The 19,465-nt window shown below is 39.3% G+C and overlaps 1 protein-coding gene across 2 annotated transcripts; it reads left to right on the forward strand.

Moving 5' to 3' along the window:
- The first annotated feature begins 845 nt into the window (after window positions 1-845).
- LOC136301701 (ATPase family AAA domain-containing protein 2-like) lies at window positions 846-17,231 on the forward strand. 2 transcript variants are annotated; one of them, XM_066204841.1, is made up of 14 exons: window positions 846-1,051; window positions 1,268-1,383; window positions 2,637-2,811; window positions 3,415-3,503; window positions 3,835-3,994; window positions 5,166-5,256; window positions 5,700-6,008; window positions 7,775-7,865; window positions 9,259-9,442; window positions 11,011-11,196; window positions 12,239-12,374; window positions 12,622-12,740; window positions 14,965-15,114; window positions 16,373-17,231. In XM_066204841.1, the coding sequence occupies exons 1-14, from the start codon at window positions 998-1,000 to the stop codon at window positions 16,409-16,411; spliced, it is 1,899 nt and encodes a 632-aa protein (XP_066060938.1). In that variant the 5' UTR covers window positions 846-997; the 3' UTR covers window positions 16,412-17,231. The 2 variants fall into 2 exon arrangements, with proteins under 2 accessions (XP_066060938.1, XP_066060948.1); XM_066204851.1 differs by having other exon boundaries at window positions 14,986-15,114.
- Window positions 17,232-19,465: the final 2,234 nt, after the last annotated feature.

The raw sequence follows: 19,465 nt of genomic DNA on the forward strand, positions 1-19,465 counted from the left end.
CTGCCTTTGACTATCCTGGTTTCTCTCAAACTTGTTTGTAACAAATGCTATGTTCTTTGCTTTCAACAGATCTAAGAACACGTAAACGAAGGTCTTCCAAACGCATTTCACCTGTCAAAGAGAGGCATTCAGGCAAAAATAAAAAACCTAAAAGGTTGGCATATGGTTTGTGATAGTTCTTTATAGGAGTGTTGTTGGTCATATGACTGAATAATGTTTTCTATATTATTTGGACTGGTGGTAATTAGAGGTTAATATAATTGCAGATTGTAATTGTGGTAGTCTGAGCATATAAGGAAAACAAATACTTCAGGGGAAGCCATCCTTTTTACTAGCCACTAGATTTTATTTGAAAATGCTGTATTTTTTGTCACTGATAAGGTGATGATGAGGGTTGTGGCTGAGATTGTGTAACTGTAATTTTTCTGGAATGGAAGCCTTAATGTCCCTCTCTAAATCTTAGACTTGAAGGGTGTACAAATTAAGATTTAAGACTTAATCTTGAAGAGTACAGTTTATTAAAACTGAAGAAAATTCACAGAGAGAGCCTATATGGAAGTTTCAATGAATGTTTTTATTCAATCACTCAGAGTTCATGTTTCTTTATGAAACTATCCTTAAACAAGAAAAATGCCTAATGAAATTCTAAATTATAGCAATAATCATACTTACAAGTGCTAAGAGTTTTAAAATAATTAACTCAGTTTAAAGTTCTTTATTTACTCGTGGCCATTAAATGTAAAACAGCTGGAATTAATAACCATTTAGGAAGCTTATGCTCATTTATAAGGTCTTTTGGATTCACTTGCTATCATTAGAAAATCAAAAATCCTTTAACTGCATAATAAATTAGAAAGCACTTTTTTCTTTCTCCTTAATTCAAATTAGGTCTCTTTCGGCCAAGTCTCAGAAAGATGACACAAACAGAGTTCCAAATGATCACACGAAAACTGAAGCAACTCGGAATGGTAACTTAAATGAAGTTTATAATGATCGCATGAGAATTGGAGCAAGTCTGGCTGCTGTGGAGCAAATGCAAATAGATGGTTCAGTAAGTATTTTTATTTCATTGTGCCAGTGAGACATTTGCAGTATTTATGAAACCTTCCAGTAATGGACCATCTACAACTCCCTTGACTTACAGTTTTCTCTTGAGCAATTTGCAAATTGCCACTAACATTTTCTTTGTGCTGACATCTAATTTGTGATGGAACCTTGTAGAGGTTGCAGCTTTCTTTAACATTTGTTCTGTTGACTTCATCTTTAGGCACAATTTCATGGTGTGGGTGGTCTATCTGACCACATTGCAGCTTTGAAAGAGATGGTAATTTTGCCCTTGCTTTATCCTGACGTCTTTGAGATATTGAAATTTAAACCTCCAAGGTAAGACATACCATTTTAAACTATAAGTTCTTAACTCATTTTCAGAAGAATATTCAGCTGAGGCATCAACATGTTTCCATGCTTCAAAACTTTCAGCAGCGTTTATGGTTTATTTTAGCACAAATAAAAAGTAATGTTAAAAAAAAGGGATAGAATACAACATATATGTAGGTTCAGAGATTTACTGTGTGGCAAGACTATCCTTAAAAAATGTCTTGCCTTTAGAAGGTGGAGTTGGAGATTTTTTTTTCTGTAGAGTCATGCATGCAAGTGCACTTGATTAGCTTGTGAGCAGGAAGGAATTATCTGTTGCTAGTTCACTGTAGTTTGTTTTGTGGAAATCCAGTTCTGTTTTACACCAACCCTTTTTTTTTCCAAGTATTTTCAGGTATTAGTTTTACAATTGATGGGACTTGCAACTAGAACTTTGCAGTGTTTTTTTAACTTGGGCTAGAATAGGAAAATTTTCCATTCTTATACTGCTGAGTTCTGTGTTATGAAATGAGAGATTAGAGATTCATTAGATTATTAGAGATTATTAGAGATTCAATAACTTTATATATATCCTTGGTCATGGTATATTGAAATAGGACTTTAATTTCTTTGCTTCCAATGAATTTAAAAGTATTACAAACATTGAAAAGAAAATCAGTGTTTTGCTTCATTTTTTGAAATTCTTTTTGAAGCAGCAGTGCATTGGCTCTCCTAGTTGATGGAAATACAGAAATGCAGAATACCTTTCCGTTTTTAGACTACTTCTTCTTCCTTAATCACCAGCAAAAGGGAGTTCAAATCCAGTGACTTAAATCTTTTTAAGGGAGAATGAAATGCTTTACTTTCAAATATTGACTTTTGTGAAAACAAGAATGAATATGCAGTGTATCATTGAAAGACGTACTGATGATTCCTGAGTTAGCCCAGTCTCAGATTCTGCATTTGTAAGTTTGCTCTTGTTTTGCTCCACTCTGCTGTAACCATCTCTGTTGTTTTGTCAGAACTGGCATGCTACTGTTTTTTCTCAAGATTTTGTACATCTGCATTATTCTCTTTATTTGTTTTGTTTGCTGCCCGGCAGAATTGTGTAGGAACACTTTTGACTTTTCTCACACTTCAGCTGTTACTATCTTATTCATGAAGTGTTCAGCTTAGGAGAGCAGAGTTTGTGTTTTAGGGATGGGGGTTGTAATAGATACTTTTCCATGACGTTTTTTCTTATGTGAATTTTTTTAAAAAATATTTCTTTTAAATTGTAGAGGCTGTTTATTCTATGGTCCACCGGGGACTGGAAAGACCTTGGTTGCTCGTGCACTTGCTAATGAATGGAGCAGAGGTGACAGGAAAGTAACCTTTTTCATGAGAAGTGCCGCCGACTGCATGAGTAAATGGGTAGGAGAATCTGAACGACAGCTTCGTTTGGTATTTGAGCAGGTAAGGTTGAAACATGCCATGTGTTCTGTTGGAATTGTAACTAATTTTTTGTGGTCAAGAAGAACTCACTCTTTTTCATGTTTTGTAACCTCTTTCCAATCCTTGAAATGGGATTATCAGTGTTCCCTTTTTCAGTGGAGTCTCTTGAGATGTATTGAAAAGATTAGTAAAGCAAACAAGAAAATCACCACCACCCTCAAAAACCCTCCACCATACACACTACTCAGTCATAGAAAGGGTCTCAAGAAGCAAGAGATGGTAGCTTTAGGTGAGAGGGAAACAGATGCAGGGTGAAATCATATAAGTTTAAATTAGTAATGGAAGGTCGCTTCCAGGAACTTTGAGTCTTGTTCTCATGGTTGCCTAATAGCAGTAAAAACTACTGGTAGGATTTGTTTCCTGTCACCCAGTCTCAGTGGGTTGAAAAGCTGCTGTTTTCTGTTAACAGGCTGCTGTTTCACATTAGGTTAATTAGTAGAGATCCCTGATGCTGGTCTGAAAAATCTAGCTCCAGCGCCTTTCCAACCATAATGTCTTCCATGCATTTTCTCTTTCAAGTAGTGCTGTTTTCCTCATGTCAGTGTTCCTGTGTTTTCTTTTTAGGCCTACCAGATGCGACCTTCAATTATTTTCTTTGATGAGATCGATGCTCTTGCTCCTGTACGGTCCAGCAAACAAGACCAGGTTCATAGGTAAGACATGTCTTGTATCTACGTAGAAAGTGTTTGATCTTCAGGAAAAAAAGAGTGCAACCTATTTATCTGGACCTGACACCTTCATTTAACCTGACAACTAGTAATTCAGTGCTAGTGAATTTCAGATGATTTTTAAACAATACTTGGAAACAATTCACTAAGCTTGATATAAGTACAAGGTCTGTGTTACCTTATCTGTATTTTGCTATGTCTTAAAAAAGCTCTTGTCAATAAAAACTTGTCCTTTTTGAGGGATCAGTGGAGAAGGTTATGTGGGACTGAAGAAAATTTACTAAACCGGTGAATGAAAATTGTATTTTTCTGTTAGCTCTGTTGTAGGGACGCTTCTGACACTTATGGATGGCTTAGCCAGCAGAGAAGAGGTTGTGGTAATAGGAGCCACCAACAGACTGGACTCTATAGATCCTGCTTTACGAAGACCTGGGCGCTTTGAACGAGAATTCCGCTTCAACTTGCCAAACAAGGAGGTCAGAACTTCAAAGCCACCTTATGTGCTAAAGTCCATCTTTATGACAAACCCCTGCAACGAGGCAGCATCACGGAGGAATGCAGTGCTCATCTGTAGTGTATAGCTTGGACACAAGAGGGATCCCTGGAGACATTCCACTGTACTGTGAAGGGCAAACCTGGTGCTGAATATATATAGGAATAAGATGATGTCAGCAAGTAGTTTCTTCTCTCTTGGACAAAGATATGAAGTACACTGCACAGGCGCAGCACTTCAAGTTCAATGGCAAGAGCTAAGCAACAAAGAAATTTGTTTTATAGCAACCAAAAATATTGGAGTGGAGACAGTTGAGAGAGAGATGGTGTGCAAAATGTAACCCTGCTTTTGTCGTTTTTTTCTGGCTATCACTAATATTTCTTGGCACTTTTTGGAGCAAAGGTAAAAGGCTAATTGGATTGAAGGCTAGTAAAAGTGCATGAAACAGTGGATTTACACAAACATTTTTGTCCAGTATTCATCTGCTCTCAGGAACAAGAGACAAGGTGCCATGAAACAGATCTAATACACAATTCCCTGCTGTGGAAGCATTCTAGAAGTGTGCCATAATTCATCTGTGTACCAGGAGATACTTCGCTGAAAGTCTTGCTAGGATCAGAGATAAGAATGGGCGATGTTTGACATGTTCTGGATGAGTGACAGTAATTTGAGTCATAGTTTTTGTTCTTGGTAGCAACTGTGGTAATTTTAAATGGACTAGGACTGTTTTCTTTGAATGAACTGGCAGAAAAGCAAATGTGATGAACTACTGAAACTCTCACTGTAAAATTTTGCTAAATTTGAGAGAATTTCCTTTAACACAAAATGTCCATTTGCAGATGAGGCGTTTACTACAGTTTGTTCTCCAATATCATCAGGTCTCCTGCTCATAAAACTCACTTTTTATGGAAGATGCACCTCCCTTTTATTTCACTTCATCCCCCACAAGAGCTTGATATAAAAATTTAAGAATGATTAAATTTCCTGCTTGAAGAAGCAGCGACTGTATTAGTAACTGATGTTCAAAATACTTAGAGGTTTAACAGACAAGAAAAATATTTGTACTAGTGTGAGAGGTTTGGGGGTTTTGTGTTATGGTTGTTTTCTTAAGAGAAAACTTAAGGCAAACTAAAATGCAACCATTTTGTTTCTAGGCAAGATTAGAAATTTTCAAAATTCACACACGAGACTGGACCCTGAAGCCATCGGACAAGTTACTTGAAGACCTGGCTGACAAAAGTGTTGGTGAGTTTGAAAGCAGTGTGGGTCCTTTTCTCCTGGGAAGTGTTCAACCACTCTGCCCCAAGCCTGCAGCGCTGCATGGGGCTGTCACTGGAGTGCAGGGGCAGCATCTGGTTTTGTTGAATCTCATACCCATTGATCCAGCCTGTCCAGATCCAGCTCTGCAGAGTCTTCCTGGTCTCCAGCAGAACAACACTCCCACCCAACACAGTGTTGTCCACAGTCTTACTGAGGGTGTACTCAATCCCCTCATCCATGACATTGATAAAGATATTAAAAATGACTCGACTCAGTTCTTAGCCTTGGGGAACACCACTAGTGAATCCTCTGCCATCTGGATATAGCATCATTCACCAACACTCTTGGCTTGGCCATCCAGACAGTTTTTAACCTATATAACACATATATATGTTGACGTAATATTTGGTTCTTGTTTTATTTGTCAGGATTTTGTGGTGCTGATATTAAAGCCTTATGTGTTGAAGCTGGGCTCTGTGCTTTGCGCCGCCGCTATCCGCAGATACATGAGAGTGACAAAAGACTGAAGATAGATGCCAGATCAATTAAAGTAACAGCAAAGGATTTTACCATGGCTATGCAGAAGACTGTTCCAGCATCACAGAGAGCTGGGTCTTCACCTGGGAGAGCTCTACCACCTGTTTCAAAGCCGCTGTTGGAAAACACCCTGGAAAGAATTTTACAAGCCTTGCAGAGAGCATTTCCCCATGCAAGGCTTGCACTGAAGAAGAACCAAGGTATTACAATAGCATCTTATTTTTTAAAATGCTGCCAAAGCAAAAACTTCTGATTTCTGCAACTAACATACACCAACTTCACAGCCATAATGACAGTGCAATTTTATACTTTGGTGTGCAGAGTGGGAGCTGTGCGTGACTCACAACATGCAGTGGAGAACTATGGCTTCTCTACTGGACCCCCTGTTACTGACAGTAGCTCACATCCCGTTAATTATTTCAGAGATGGATCTAAGGTTTCACATATGAGGCACTTCTTTCCAAACTGTAGAATCATAGAATGATTTGCATTGGAAGGGACCTTAAAGTTGATCTAGTTCCAACCGTGCTGGCTTGGACAGGGACACCTTCCACTAGAGCTCCATCTAGCCTGGCTTTGAACACTTCCAAGAATTGGGCATCTACATCTTCTCTGGGCAACTTGTTTCAATGCCTCACCACTCTCACAGTAAAGAATTTTTTCCTAATATCCAATCTAAACTTACTGTCTCTCAATCTGAACCCTTTCCCTCTTGTCCTGATACTGCATGCTCTTGTAAGGAGTCCATCTTTCCTGTAGGTTTTTTTCAGATACTTGAAAGCCAGATGTGGGTCACCCTGAAGCCTTGTCTTTTCCAAGCTAAATAAACCAATTTTTCCCAACCTTTCCTCATAGTAAAGGTGCTCCATCCCTCTCATCATCTTGGTGGCCCTCCTATGGACTCGCTCCAGCAGGTCAATGTCCTTTCAGTTCTGGGACCCCAGAGCTGATGCAGCCCTGCAGGTGGGGTCTCACCAGAGCAGAGCTGAGGGGCAGAATCCCCTCCCTTGGCCTGCTGCCTGTGCTGCTTTGGATGCAGCCCCAGACACAACTGAGATACTTTCTGAGTTGCAACAGCACTCAGAAATTTCTGGGTCATGTCCAGTCTCCCATCCACCAGCAACCCTAAGTCGTTCTTGCTCTTGATCTGTTCATCCCCATTTTGTGTTGATACTGGGGGTTGCTCTGACCTGGATGCAGCACCTTGAACTTGGACCTGTTGAACCTCATGAGATTCCCATTGTCCCAGTTCTTGAGCTTGTCCAGGTCCCTCTGGATGGCATTCCATCCTTCAGGTGTGTCAACTGGACTGCTCAGCTTGGTATTATCAGCAAATATACTGAGGTGACACTCAATTCCTTCATATATGTCATTAATGAAGATATTAAATAACAGTTGTCCCAGTAGGGATCCCAGAGGGACATCACTTGTCACTGATGTCAACTGAAACTCTGAGCAATTAATCGCTACCCTCTGGATGTGACCATCCAACCAATTCTTTTATCCATCCACTCATCACATCCATCTGCCTCCAATTTAAAGAGAAGGATGCTGTGGGGGACCGTGTCAAAAACTTTACAGAAGTTCAGATAAATGATGTCTGTAACCCTTCCTTTGTCCACTGATGTAGTCTATAATAAATGCTTAAATGAGGGGACTAGGCTTTTTCTGGTATATAGGAATGGCAGAAGTTGTTCCTGATCATCTTTATTCTAAGGAAAACCCTCCCAAGTGTTTGTCAATAGAGAGTTAATACCTGATGCAAATCATAAGACATAAGACAGCTTTGTATAGACTCATGCAATCTCCTTAGATCTCTGGTAGGGTGTACTCTCCAGATAATAACATTCAAATAACAAAATGCAGGAGAAATGGTTTCCAACACTGATTTCAAATAAAGCAAGAGTGAGATATGAACTATTCAGTAAAGATAACAAATTTCTTTTGTCTTTAAATCCTATTTTAGGGGATGATGAGTTTGACAGTGATGATGACTCACCATCAATCTCTGAAAAGAGGCCTGACAGCAAAAAGGCAGAACTCCACCCTTCTAGCAGGTACATGTTTGTCCTCTTTATGGTGACATTTTTGAGATGGCTGCATCTGTAAAATGTTGTGTAAATATGTGAAGGCTGCTAGAAGAAGTTAAGGGTGCGTCTGGGGGTGATCAATACTTGCAAGGATTCAGCCGTGAACATCCAACTGGGTGCTAGATCTAACTGTTCTGACTATACTGCCCTAACTTGTCAAACTGATTGGCCCAGCCTTCTTCTACTAAGTCAAACTGGTTCACAAACTAATAAAACATGTTGCTTTAATCCATAGTATTCCTTCAAAGACTCAAGACCCAAAAAATGCTCATTCTGTCCTTTTAGCTTAAAAAACCACTATGGATTAATGTAGCCATCTTTTACCCTTCTACCTTCCAAGATGGTTGAACCAGTAGCAAATAATGTATCAGAAACAAAATCAAGAAGTGGTTTGTTAAATCATTATGAGAAAAATTTAAATGATGTCTGCATTTTTTCCCTTTACCCTACTGATTTTTCGTTATCTTTTGACATTTTATTGGGGAAGTCACGTAGCCCAAAGTTTTAAAAATAGATTATTGTCAGATATTTTTCTCCCTTCCTATGGTGGTGCTGCCCAGAAAACATGACTTGCTGAGCTTGGTTAATTCCCAAGGATCTTTGACTTCAGCAAGTAAAGGTACAATAGTAATGTGTGGGAAAATACACAAACCTCTTCACAAGTGTATTTCATGTGTATAAAGCAAACTGACTAGGAAATTATTGCACAAGTCAAAAATGAAACCACCAGAATGACTGAATAAAATAAATATAACTCTTATACATATTTAGTGTAGTGCTGTAATTTAAGCAATCCAGTCATGTTCTTCTTCAGATACAACTAATGTGTTTCAGTACCCACATTACTTTTTTTTCTAGAAATGTGGTTTTGCCCCTTTCTTCCTGCTGTTTCCAGGAACTGTCGCCAAATTTTAGCTAAATTTGACAGGTGTAGAGATCTCACTTAAAATCAAGACAAGCTGAAAATTGTTGTGTATGGACAGTGAAGAGACCCAGACTGGTTTGTGCTATGAGAGTTGTTAGTTTGCCCTGCATCAGGTGACTGACCAGCCACTTTGTGTGTATTTGCCTGGACAGTCTCCCTGTGGGGTTTAAGAATTGTTACATAACACAACCAAAGGAATAGCAGACATACTGAGGACTGACAGGATATATTAGCAGAGGAGTGATACCAGTTTTTGAGAAAATAGGCTTTGATAAATAGCCTGGTCTTCTTAATCACAGAATCACAGAGCAGTTTATTATTTGGTTGAACATGGAGCATATTTAGACAAAAAAAAAAAAGTATGGGAAAAATATTTAACATCTGTGTGCCTCTTCATCACTCTTTTTTAAACTTGTTTTCTTCTTTTTGTTGTAGAAATATTTCTTACCAGCCAACGTCTTTCAGGCCACGGTTCTTACTAGTTGAAGAGCCAGGATGTGGGCAGGCTTTTGATTTGGCACCTGCCATATTACATGCCCTGGAAAAGTTTCCAGCTTATACACTAGATCTACCAACCTTGTTTGTTAGCAACACATCACAGGAAGAAACATGTTCACAGGTATCTATTTTTTTGTTGATCTCATAGGATTCTTGAACTGTATTATAAACTAGTGAAATAAGCACAACTCACTGTTAATGGAGTTGGCCTGGTTTGAATTTGCTGTTATGTTTACTTTTGTCTGAAAATTCACTTTTCTTGTAGATTTAATGATACTGAATAAGAACATTTGTACATAGCTACGTTTCATTTCTATTTGAAATGAAAGAGGGAGGATGTTTCTGGCAGCTTGGGATAATGGGAGATGCTGCTAATATACCCCTCTTTGTTGCAAGTAGTCCTGCTGGTCTTGATGGGATCCAGAAAGGTGGTTTTGTTTCTTCTTAAATCTCTGTGCTCCCAGTAGCTGGCTCTGCATCAGCCTGCTGGCATCATGCACTTTTTTTAACCTTCATTTTTATTGTATTTGTAGGGCAGCCAAAATTTTTGCGAATTTCTTTTTTTTTTTGAATGTACAAATACAGTGCGTTCTGCTGCAGTGAAACACAATGGAAGTGTTGCAATTCATGGAATACTTAAATGTGTAAATGGATGTGCGTTCATTAACTAGAAAAAGAAATATAAGTGGATTACTGCAGTTTTGATTTTCTACCTTAAGGCAGGAAATAAATTTCATTGCTTGGTATCACTGTATTAAAATATTTTGATCTTTATTAACAGCATTTTAGAGCTGTACAAGTCAGACAGATCATGTGACTGGATATTCATTTGCCACTCAGGAGGAGCAATTCTCTTTTTGTTATGCCATGGTTGCACCTATGTCTATATATATACCCTGTCTAGTGCATGATTATACCATACATTTCCTATCTTGTGACAGGAACTCCCTGCATATTGTTACTCTGAAATGGTGCATGAAGAAATATGCCATGGGAAAGCACTCTTGCCACTTCCCTCATGCAGTAGATTTGTGTCCTGTGATTGAAGTGTCATTTGTGGGCAGTGGTTTGTGGTCTTTCAAAGCACATCATCTGGTCTGATGGATTCTTTGATAATGAGAGGAATGAAAGGCTCTGAGCGAATTAGCTCTTCAGGCAGGCTAAGGATTGGTCACCTCCTACAGAATGTGTTTGAAATTACGATTTGTGACCAGGCTTCTTTAACTGTGTTAGCCCTCATTTTTTCTCATAGGTCTTTGTTCAGGCTCTGCTCCAGTCTAAAAGTGGGTATGGGCACACACTAAACTGGAAATGGTGCAGTCACAGTTGTGTAGCCATTTCTCCAGACCAAGCCATCTTGCTAAAGGGTTAGTCTTGCTTTTTCAGGCACATCATCACATCATTTGAGTTTTGAGGCTCTTTAGGAGTTACTTTACCCCTAAGTAGTTTTGAAATCTTGTTCAGTTCTGTATCTGTCTGCATAGCCATGTCTGTCATTGAGTCAAAGTAAAAATGTTACCTTATTAAGGAGTGGTTCATATATTGGTTTGTCTTGATGTCTTGGCTTTATGCACTCTTATTTCACAAGTCAGACTATCTTATTTCACAAGATAATCTGACTAATATGTAGTTATTTAGTGGTCTGTTCTACATGATGCAGTTTTCTTATCCAAGCTTTCATTTCACCAGTTGATACGAGAAGCTCAAAGAACAGCACCAAGTATCATTTATATCCCACAAATCCCTTCGTGGTGGGAGGCTGTTGGACCTACACTGAAAGCTGTTTTTACAGGACTACTGAATAACATTCCATACTTTGCTCCAGTTTTGCTCCTTGCAACATCTGATGTGCCACACGAAGATCTCCCTGAAGAGGTATTTCCATCAATACTTTTCTTTCTTTGTTACTCAGTTTCTTATTGATTTACAGCTCATTGAAACATTTGAGTACTGTGCTGCTCTTAAAAGATTTATGCTGTTATTACTGAGGCACCAGAACCCCCGTCTCTTAATACTTGCTTAGACAAAACAATGCTGAAAGCATTTGTCTAAAGTATTTTCTGAGTAAGGAGACTGACTTTGTCCCAACTTTTTTCTGCCTTCTCACACACTTGTGCTTACTAAACAGACATATAGATACACTTCAGACAACTAGTTCAGTAGCTTCAAGACGGTTTGGTGTGTACTTAGTGAAGAATACACAATGCTTGAAAGATAGATGGGAAAAAGATAGCTTTTCTGAAAATATTTTCAGAATACAGAAAAAGCACTGTGGTCACAGTGATAGAGTGTAATTTCTATATTACATTATTTTACAAAAAAATCATTTTCTTTCTTCATCCAGGTAGAAACTTGACAAATTAAAAAGCTAAGGACTAGCTTCTGTTTAAGCAACTTGGAAATCAATTTTTAGTTGTATTTCCTAACAAAATTAATTAAGAACAGATGCTGTGCTTTCTTGAATCTGAGAGTGTTCATTAAAGGAAGGTGTTAAAAATATTAATACACTGTTCTGATTATTCTGTCTATGTAACAGAAGTTTTTATAAAATTAATAAATGCCTTCTAAAATTAAAAAAGCAAACAAACCAACAACCCACATTACCAAAAAGTTTGCATCAAGCTGGGTAAATGTACAATAAATAAGCAGTATTTGGGGTGGTGAATGTCACCCATTTCTGATTGCTTTATCATACTTTTTTCATGCATTGAACTCCAGAAGGTTGATTAGAGAAGGTATTTTAGTCTGCAGTGCTATGAAAATCCAGCCTTTTAAGGCCAAGAAGTTAACTTAACAGCTGGTTTTACCTAGGTGACTATTCAGTGTAAATTAGAAATTCATTCATCTGTTTGGAATAGAAAATAAAAACTTTTGTGGCCTTGTAAAATCTGAAATTGCTTTTCTTCTCATGGTGTAGATAAAAACATTGTTTAATACTAATCGTGAAGAAGTTTTCAATATCCCACGGCCTACCTATGCTGAAAGAAAAGGGTTTTATGAGGACTTAATTATGAAGCAAGCTGCTGAACCTCCTGCATCAGAAAGCCATGCAGGTAAGGATATTCTGCATATACAACTTTGTTACTATAAGTTAACAGCTAATACAATATTTGCTTTGGTGGTAATTCTGTCAATCATTTTTCATGTACTTGCATTTGAACACTATGAATTGACTAAAATTTTTCTCTGTTATTGCAGAGAAATATTAAAAAAATGCTATCCTGTTTTGGGTACAGGATACTTCACAGATACTCTATTCCACATTAAGAGAAGTCCTGACTTAAATTTGTGTTATTCCAGGTTCGCAGGTACACCTTCCTGCAAGATGTCCTCAGGTGGATGTGCAACCACATGTATGGGACAAGAAAGCAATCCAAATTAAAAAACGAGGAGTGTTTGTGGATTACTCTGAGCTCAGAGTAAGTCTAAATTCAATTTTGTTAATACTGAAGTAGGACACGTTCTTTATGATTGTAAATTAAGTCGATTGTTAACCAATGCAAATTCAAACAATTAATGAGAGGGATATATGGCTTGTGAAATAATTCAGCATGTAAGGAACTTTGACAGTTGTTTCTGCAGGTGGTTTAGACTGCTGGTCTTGATGTATTTTAGAAGATGGGGTTCTCTTCCCAATTTTTAATGTAAAAGGGCTTGTTAAATCTTAAAGTAGCCCAATGACAACCTTCTAGTACTGTGAGTTATTAATGCAGTTTTTATGATGGATTGGGGTATGGTTGTTTTGTTTTCCTGTTTTCATGTTTCCATTTATTAGGAACCAGAAAAGGACCTTGATATTTAGCAGGTATGGCATTAAACCTGAAGTTAGCAGGCTGACCTAAAGCACGTCCTGGATAAAATACTAATACCTGCTTTTCCATAATTCTTTCAAAATCCAGTGTTAGAATTTTACATTCATACAGTTACAGTGTTATAAGGTTTTTCTAGTTGCCTGTAGGAGAGAAGGTGTTACCCTAGGCTGTAGCTGGGGAAAGGGTCAAAAGTGGGCCTAGCTACAGGGAGTAAAAGAGGTTCCTTTGCTTGAACTGGAGAGGCATAAAAGAAGGACCTGTCTTTCAGGGAATATTGCTTGGACCAAAATGCAGGAAATTGCTAGCTGAAGTCCTAGAGTTTGGTCAAAGAAGAAGAGGCTACTGTTTATCTGTCTGAGAAAGGGAATATTATTTGGATGTTTCTTCTGTATGGGGAGAATATGACCAGACTGGAATCCCCTCTGATGAAGGGGCTTGTTCATCCAATTTCTATCACATTTTTAAGCTGTGCCATAATTTCTAGCTTTCTAAGGCTGGTGTCCTAAGGAAGCAAATTTTAGGGGGTTTTGTTGTTCATGTCTGCCTGCATATGGAGAGAAATCACATAGGGTTTTTTAGAGTCAGAGTGCTAATAGCATGTGCTCCAAAGTTATTTCCAGCTGGAGAAATGGTATGGTAGAGTCCTTACTTAAATAAAGTTCCCCATCTGTGAAGAGAAAAATTACGGTCATCAGCCATGTAGAAAAATTGTTTCCTTAATGTGAGTGTCACTGGAACCTGACGCTTCTACCAGAGAACTTTTTTGGAACTTTCCTGAAGTCAATAAGCTGGGTGAACCTCCAAAATATGTCTGGTTGGTTTTGGATGGGATAAGTTTTTAAAATTATTTTTTGGGGTTTGTTAAGTTGGTTTGATTAGTGGCAGTTTCTCTTTGTTTATTTGCTTGAAAATAGGCAGGGAACTTGACGAACAGATAGAAAAGAATGCAGACACCTATGTGGCAACAATTAGAAGTAGTTTCATTGGGGATGTTGGCCAGGCACCTCTTTCATATCCTATGTGTTGTTTTTGCAGGAGCTGAAAGCATGCTGTGTGGGTTTTGTGCCTCTTACCTGCATGTTGGATAGAAGGAAGTTCAGGGGAATACTCCAACCTTGTGCTAACTGGTCTGAGCAGGGCTGAGTTAATGCAAACAGCTGTGACACAGTAATATTTTCATTCGGTATAGCTGTTTTCTTAAGCTATATCTTCACAATCTCACACAACACAGAGTTACTGAACAGCAGTGGTGCCACTAGATTGTTAGTGTTGCATTTCCACAGACTATCACATTCACATCTCCACAAGAGATGGGACTGTGTGACAGATTGGCAATTTGCTACATGCGGTCATTCTGCTAGTTCATCCACTCCTGAGTTGAAAGGTAGGAGCTAACTGGTGTTTGGCACAGTACACATCCAGCTAATGGGTAGAGGTGAGCACCTAAGGAGCTTCTGTTTCCAGCTGGCACAGCTGTATCTGGAAGATCTCTTGCCTGGCTTCCAAAGACGTATTTTCCAAGGCTCTGTATTACATTTCTAATGAAACAAACCCATGACTTTTCAGTGGCAGCTACTCTATAGCAAAGTGGATTGTGTCATTCCCTGCTGTTCTGGGGACAGTTGATTGGCAGTTATGATTGTTGATGTCATTGATTGATGAGTAAGAAAATACTGTGTGAACTTTAAACCTTCCTTTTGTCTGAAGTGTGAGAAATTCACTTGTTTTCTCCAGTTAAATCTTGTGAGATATTTAATCAGCTCTCCGAAGTGCCACTTTTATTTAACAGTATATGAAAGTAGGACATACCTTGTCCTATTCTGAATTGTAGTTTCCACTTTTTTTTCTTCAGAAAGTGTTGGATGCTGTTGTTGCAGCCACTGAGAACGTCAGTATATTGAGCATGGCAAAACTGTATTCTGTTCTTAGCATGTGCATTTACCAACAGTGGGAAAATCCAGACAAAACCACATTGGTGGAGGTAAATTTTTTTGTCTTATATCACTTTCTGTCACATGCTATTATGTGTCTGTGTGTATGCTATGCATATGTATTTGCTCACAATTATTTATCACTCTTTACTGCTTAGTTGCCTGTGTTACAAGACTTTCATTTCAGGCCAGAAGACATATACTCATATTGCAAAGCCACTGTTGAATTTGGCATAATTGTTGGCAATTTCAGCAGAAAAAGGCAATGGGTCCACCTATAAAGGCTTCTTAAACCAGTTAATCTATCTGTCACTAGTCCTTCTCCAGAACTTTTCCAGGGTGGGTGGGCTGTGAAAGATGGGCACTTTTCTCAGTCTGCCACTTCCTCTTTCTTCCCTTGAAGGCAGGCACACATAGTAACACTTGGATAGCACTCATTCCATTCTTGAAAAGAAATTAAATATGAAACATTACAAGAACTTCAGGCTTTTCTGTAGGTTCACTAGACCTTTTTTTAACTTGGCAGAAGCACCTTTAATATGATATGTGGGAAGCTTTCTGCCTACGATGGTTTGATGCTAGTGAGTCCAACTATAATATCTTCCTCTGAGAGAGGATTTCTGAGTTGTTAGAACTCAGCAGAAATCTTCCACAGGCACCCATGGTCCCAGGAAGGCATTCTCAGTATTGAGTTGTTTTAAATAGATTGGATATTCAGTCTTCAGCTTCAAGAGGGTCTTGTTTGTCTTTCAGATGTTTATGCATGAAATTACATAAAATTCTTTATGTTTCTAAGTCTGCCTTAAAAAAAAGAGGAAGCCTCTTCTCTTTAGCCAAGGAGGCCATTCCTGAAAAATGCACCCTTCTCTCATCTAGCAAAATAACCTGTTTTAGCATGAGGAGGGATTTGTTTGTGCTATATCAGGGCTTGTAGGCTCTTGTGACTGAACTTGACTTTTTTGTTCATTTTCTATGTCTGCTTTTAGCTTTAGTTCCAGCTTTCAGTAGTGACTCTTCAGGAACTGTCTTCTTTTTTATTGTTGAAAGCACCTTGATAGAGATCCATTGTTCCTTGAGATAGATCTCTGCAGTTTCTCTGGCCTGCTCTCTGTTTTGGGTGCCTAAGAATGTGTTTGAAGCTAGTGGGGCTAGAAAGACATTGTGATGGTGGTAGCACATGTATTGACTAAATATTACTAACACTGATATGTATGTACAGATTCTTGATTCTTTTGATGAAGAAGTTATCAGGGTTCTCAGGCTTGTGTTCACACTGACTCTAAATTTGTCTTTTTTTTTTCTTATTAGGAAATGAAGAAAGAAATTGCAGCCCTCAGCTGGCTGTGATACTTGACTTCAGTATACTTGACATACTCTAATGTTTGTGTACAAATCCCAAATATATGTTATATTTAACCAATTGTAACAACTATGGAAATAAAGAACAGAAGAAAGACGCTAAGTACGTAACTGAAACCAGACATAACAGAGTGCTGAACCAGCAACACTCAGTGAAATGACCAATATAATGCCAGATTATGAGGAACAAAACAGGACAAACTTAAACTGGGTAATTCTAGTAGTAGATCATGCCCACTGGATCAAGACAGGATCTGTCTGAAGAAGAGAAGGCATCAGCTGAAGAAAAGTGGGCACCAGCTTGAAAGAAGATTGAGCATGTTGGCTAATTAGCATATGAAACAAGAGAATCATTCAACCAATAGAAGATTGAATATTAATTAATAGGAAGCCTATGTAATTGGGAGCCAATCAACATTAGTGTCTGCAAAGTTTTGATAGTCAGTATGCTGGCTTTGTGGATTTACCGCCTACCACCCTTTTCTACACAGAACTGCAAATAATCTCTATTTTGTGTGGATTGGCCTTTTGCACACTAGGTGAAAGAATGTGTTTCAGAACAACAGTGTTTTCTTTTTGAGAGGACAGCATAGAATTATTATAAAGTGTATTGATTCTGATCTCTGCTGTTGTCTCAAACCTTCCAAACATTTTTTTCTCCGGAAGATCCTGTAATTGCTTATTTTTTTCCTTTCAAGTTTATTTCTAGTGAAGAGAAGCTGAGAGGCCAGGAGTAGGACGCAGGGCGCCATTCCCACTTGTGACTCTGCCCTGCCCTCACAGGGGTGGGTTGGGAGGCACTGGAGTTTCCCGGGGTGCAGGAGCAGGCTGAGTGGGGCGGCATAGCCACCTCGTAGGTGACTGTGGTATGGCGACCTCCAGGGCTGAGGGTCCGAGTTCATCCCCTTGGATCCCCCTCCCACAGTAGCTGATGCATCTGGACATGTTCCAGGTGCATCCTGGCCGCCACAAGAGCCTCAGGATGCAGGGCCCAGGAGAGCCAGCAAGGTTGTGAGCAGTGGCGCGGGGCAACTGCGGGAGGCCCTGGCAGGGAGCCTTGGGACTGTGGGGGAGCTGGAAAACCTGACTCCCCACGGGAATGCATTGGAGACTGCTGCCCCATGGAAGGAAAAAGAAGAGGATAAATGAGGTTTAGGGTAGGTCGTCGGGTGCGTTGCGTGTGTGAAGAAGAAACAGCCACAAGTGCAGTTGGGGGCCGCCCAGCGTGCCTGGCCACATCCCCTCCAGTACTATCCTCCTTTGTCTGGCAACCCCGCCAAGGAAGGTGGCTCAGTGCAAACCCTGGTCCAGGGGGCTGTGGCAGCTTGCTGAGAGCCAGTCCCTGAGGTGCCTGCACCCCCTCGAATATAACCCACCTCAGGGTTTGCTGGTTTATTTGTTCTTCCCCTTCCCTGTTTATTTTCCCTGAAAAGTTATCTTATGAAGATTAACTTAGACACTGCTTTGGTATTAGTTTTATAATGGTCACACAGAGGGTGCCCGTATTTTGACAACAAAAATGCATCAGGACCCGCACTCGACACAAAATATACATAAACTCTGAGTGCATTTTAGCTGGCCTGTGATATACTTTTTAGTAGTATACTAAATAGAAGAAGTAGTATACTGTATAGTAGAAGCACCTGTGCTATACTCTTTAGTCAGGTGTTTCTATGTTCTGCTTTATATGTTTTAAAAATCAGGACTCGTTTGTGCTTAATTAAAAGTCATAATCCCAACTGGTGAAAATGTTACTTAAACTATTTATCATCTTGGTCTACCTTAGTTAAAAAGAGACAACTTACATGACTGTAAAGGATGTTGAGTAGCCCATGCTTTCTGCAACTCAGTGTCCCGTCTTCAATGACTGAATCATTCAACTTGCAGGAGTTCAGTGTTTTTAACATAGCTTTTAAAAGCTAAAATTCTTCTTTTATTTTTCCAAGTCAGGCTCTTCTTTCCAGACTGTCTTGCATTTCCATGGGAAACTCTGACCAAATTCAACTCAGAAACAGTGTGCTCTGCCTTGGAATGAGGCTTGTCATAGACTCTGTTTCCTTCCCACGGAACACTTTCAAGAGTTTCAGTTGCATGGATTAGGGTTTTTTGGTTTGTTTTTGTTTTTTTTTTTTTATCCTACAGTCTCAAAACTACTGAACTAAGAAAGAAGAAATCCTCGGGATGGTGGATTGATGCTTTTTGTTTTGTTTTGTTTTCCTTGGAAAGGATTGTGGAATCTGATTTAAAATTGCTGCTTTCCTTTTTCAATTTAAGCCATGAGCAGGCAGTGACAGTTTCTTTTGGAGAAAGCCATGGGACACAGTATCAAATATTTTACTAACGTCCAACTTGAAAACACCCACAGCCTTCCCCTCATCCACCAAGCAGGAACCCCATGTTTTGAAAGGATATCAAGTTGATCAAGCAGCACCTACCTTTCATAAACCCATACTGGCTGAGTTTGAGCCCGTGGTTGTCTTGTGTGCTCCATGTGGTGGCACTCAAGATGATCTGGGCCACAACCCTCCCTAGCACCAAGGTCAGACTGACAGGCCTGTAGCTTCTGAGATGCTACTTCCATCCCTTCTTTTAGATGGATGTTACATTTGTAAACTTCCAGTCAACTGGGACCTCTCCAGTTAATCAGGACTGCTGGGAAATGATTGAAAGTGGCTTGGCAAGTTCTTCTGCCAGCTCCCTCAGTACCCTTGGGTGGATCCCACTAGAGCCCACAGATTTATGGGTGTTTTAAGTGGTGTAGCAGATAATTTACCATTTCCTCCTGGATTATATGGCCTGTATTCTACTTCCAGTACCTGTCTTCAGGTTAGGAGGTGAGTACCCTGAGGTCTGCTGTCTCTATGCTTCCTTTTGTGTCAAGTAAAGGATGGAGATTCTCCAAAGCTTTCTTTTTCTTGCTGATATGTTTGTTGAAACATTTTATCTTGCCTTTTATGGCCCTAGTGAGAATAAGTTGTAATTGAACTCTGGCCTTTTAATTTTCTCCCTGTATAACTTCCTCACATCTTTGTAGTCCTCATG

Source organism: Chamaea fasciata, unplaced genomic scaffold, assembly GCF_029207755.1.
Source record: "Chamaea fasciata isolate MVZ Bird 193981 ecotype frontalis unplaced genomic scaffold, bChaFas1.0.hap1 SCAF_1, whole genome shotgun sequence".
Lineage (NCBI taxonomy): Eukaryota > Metazoa > Chordata > Aves > Passeriformes > Sylviidae > Chamaea > Chamaea fasciata.

Excerpts from the sequence above, each read along its gene's own strand:
- LOC136301701 (XM_066204841.1), top strand. The coding sequence starts at position 998 with ATGAGAATTGGAGCAAGTCTGGCTGCTGTGGAGCAAATGCAAATAGAT. Across the intron at positions 1,384-2,636 it reads TTGAAATTTAAACCTCCAAG|AGGCTGTTTATTCTATGGTC; the intron begins GTAAGACATACC and ends TTTAAATTGTAG. Across the intron at positions 5,257-5,699 it reads CCTGGCTGACAAAAGTGTTG|GATTTTGTGGTGCTGATATT; the intron begins GTGAGTTTGAAA and ends TTTATTTGTCAG.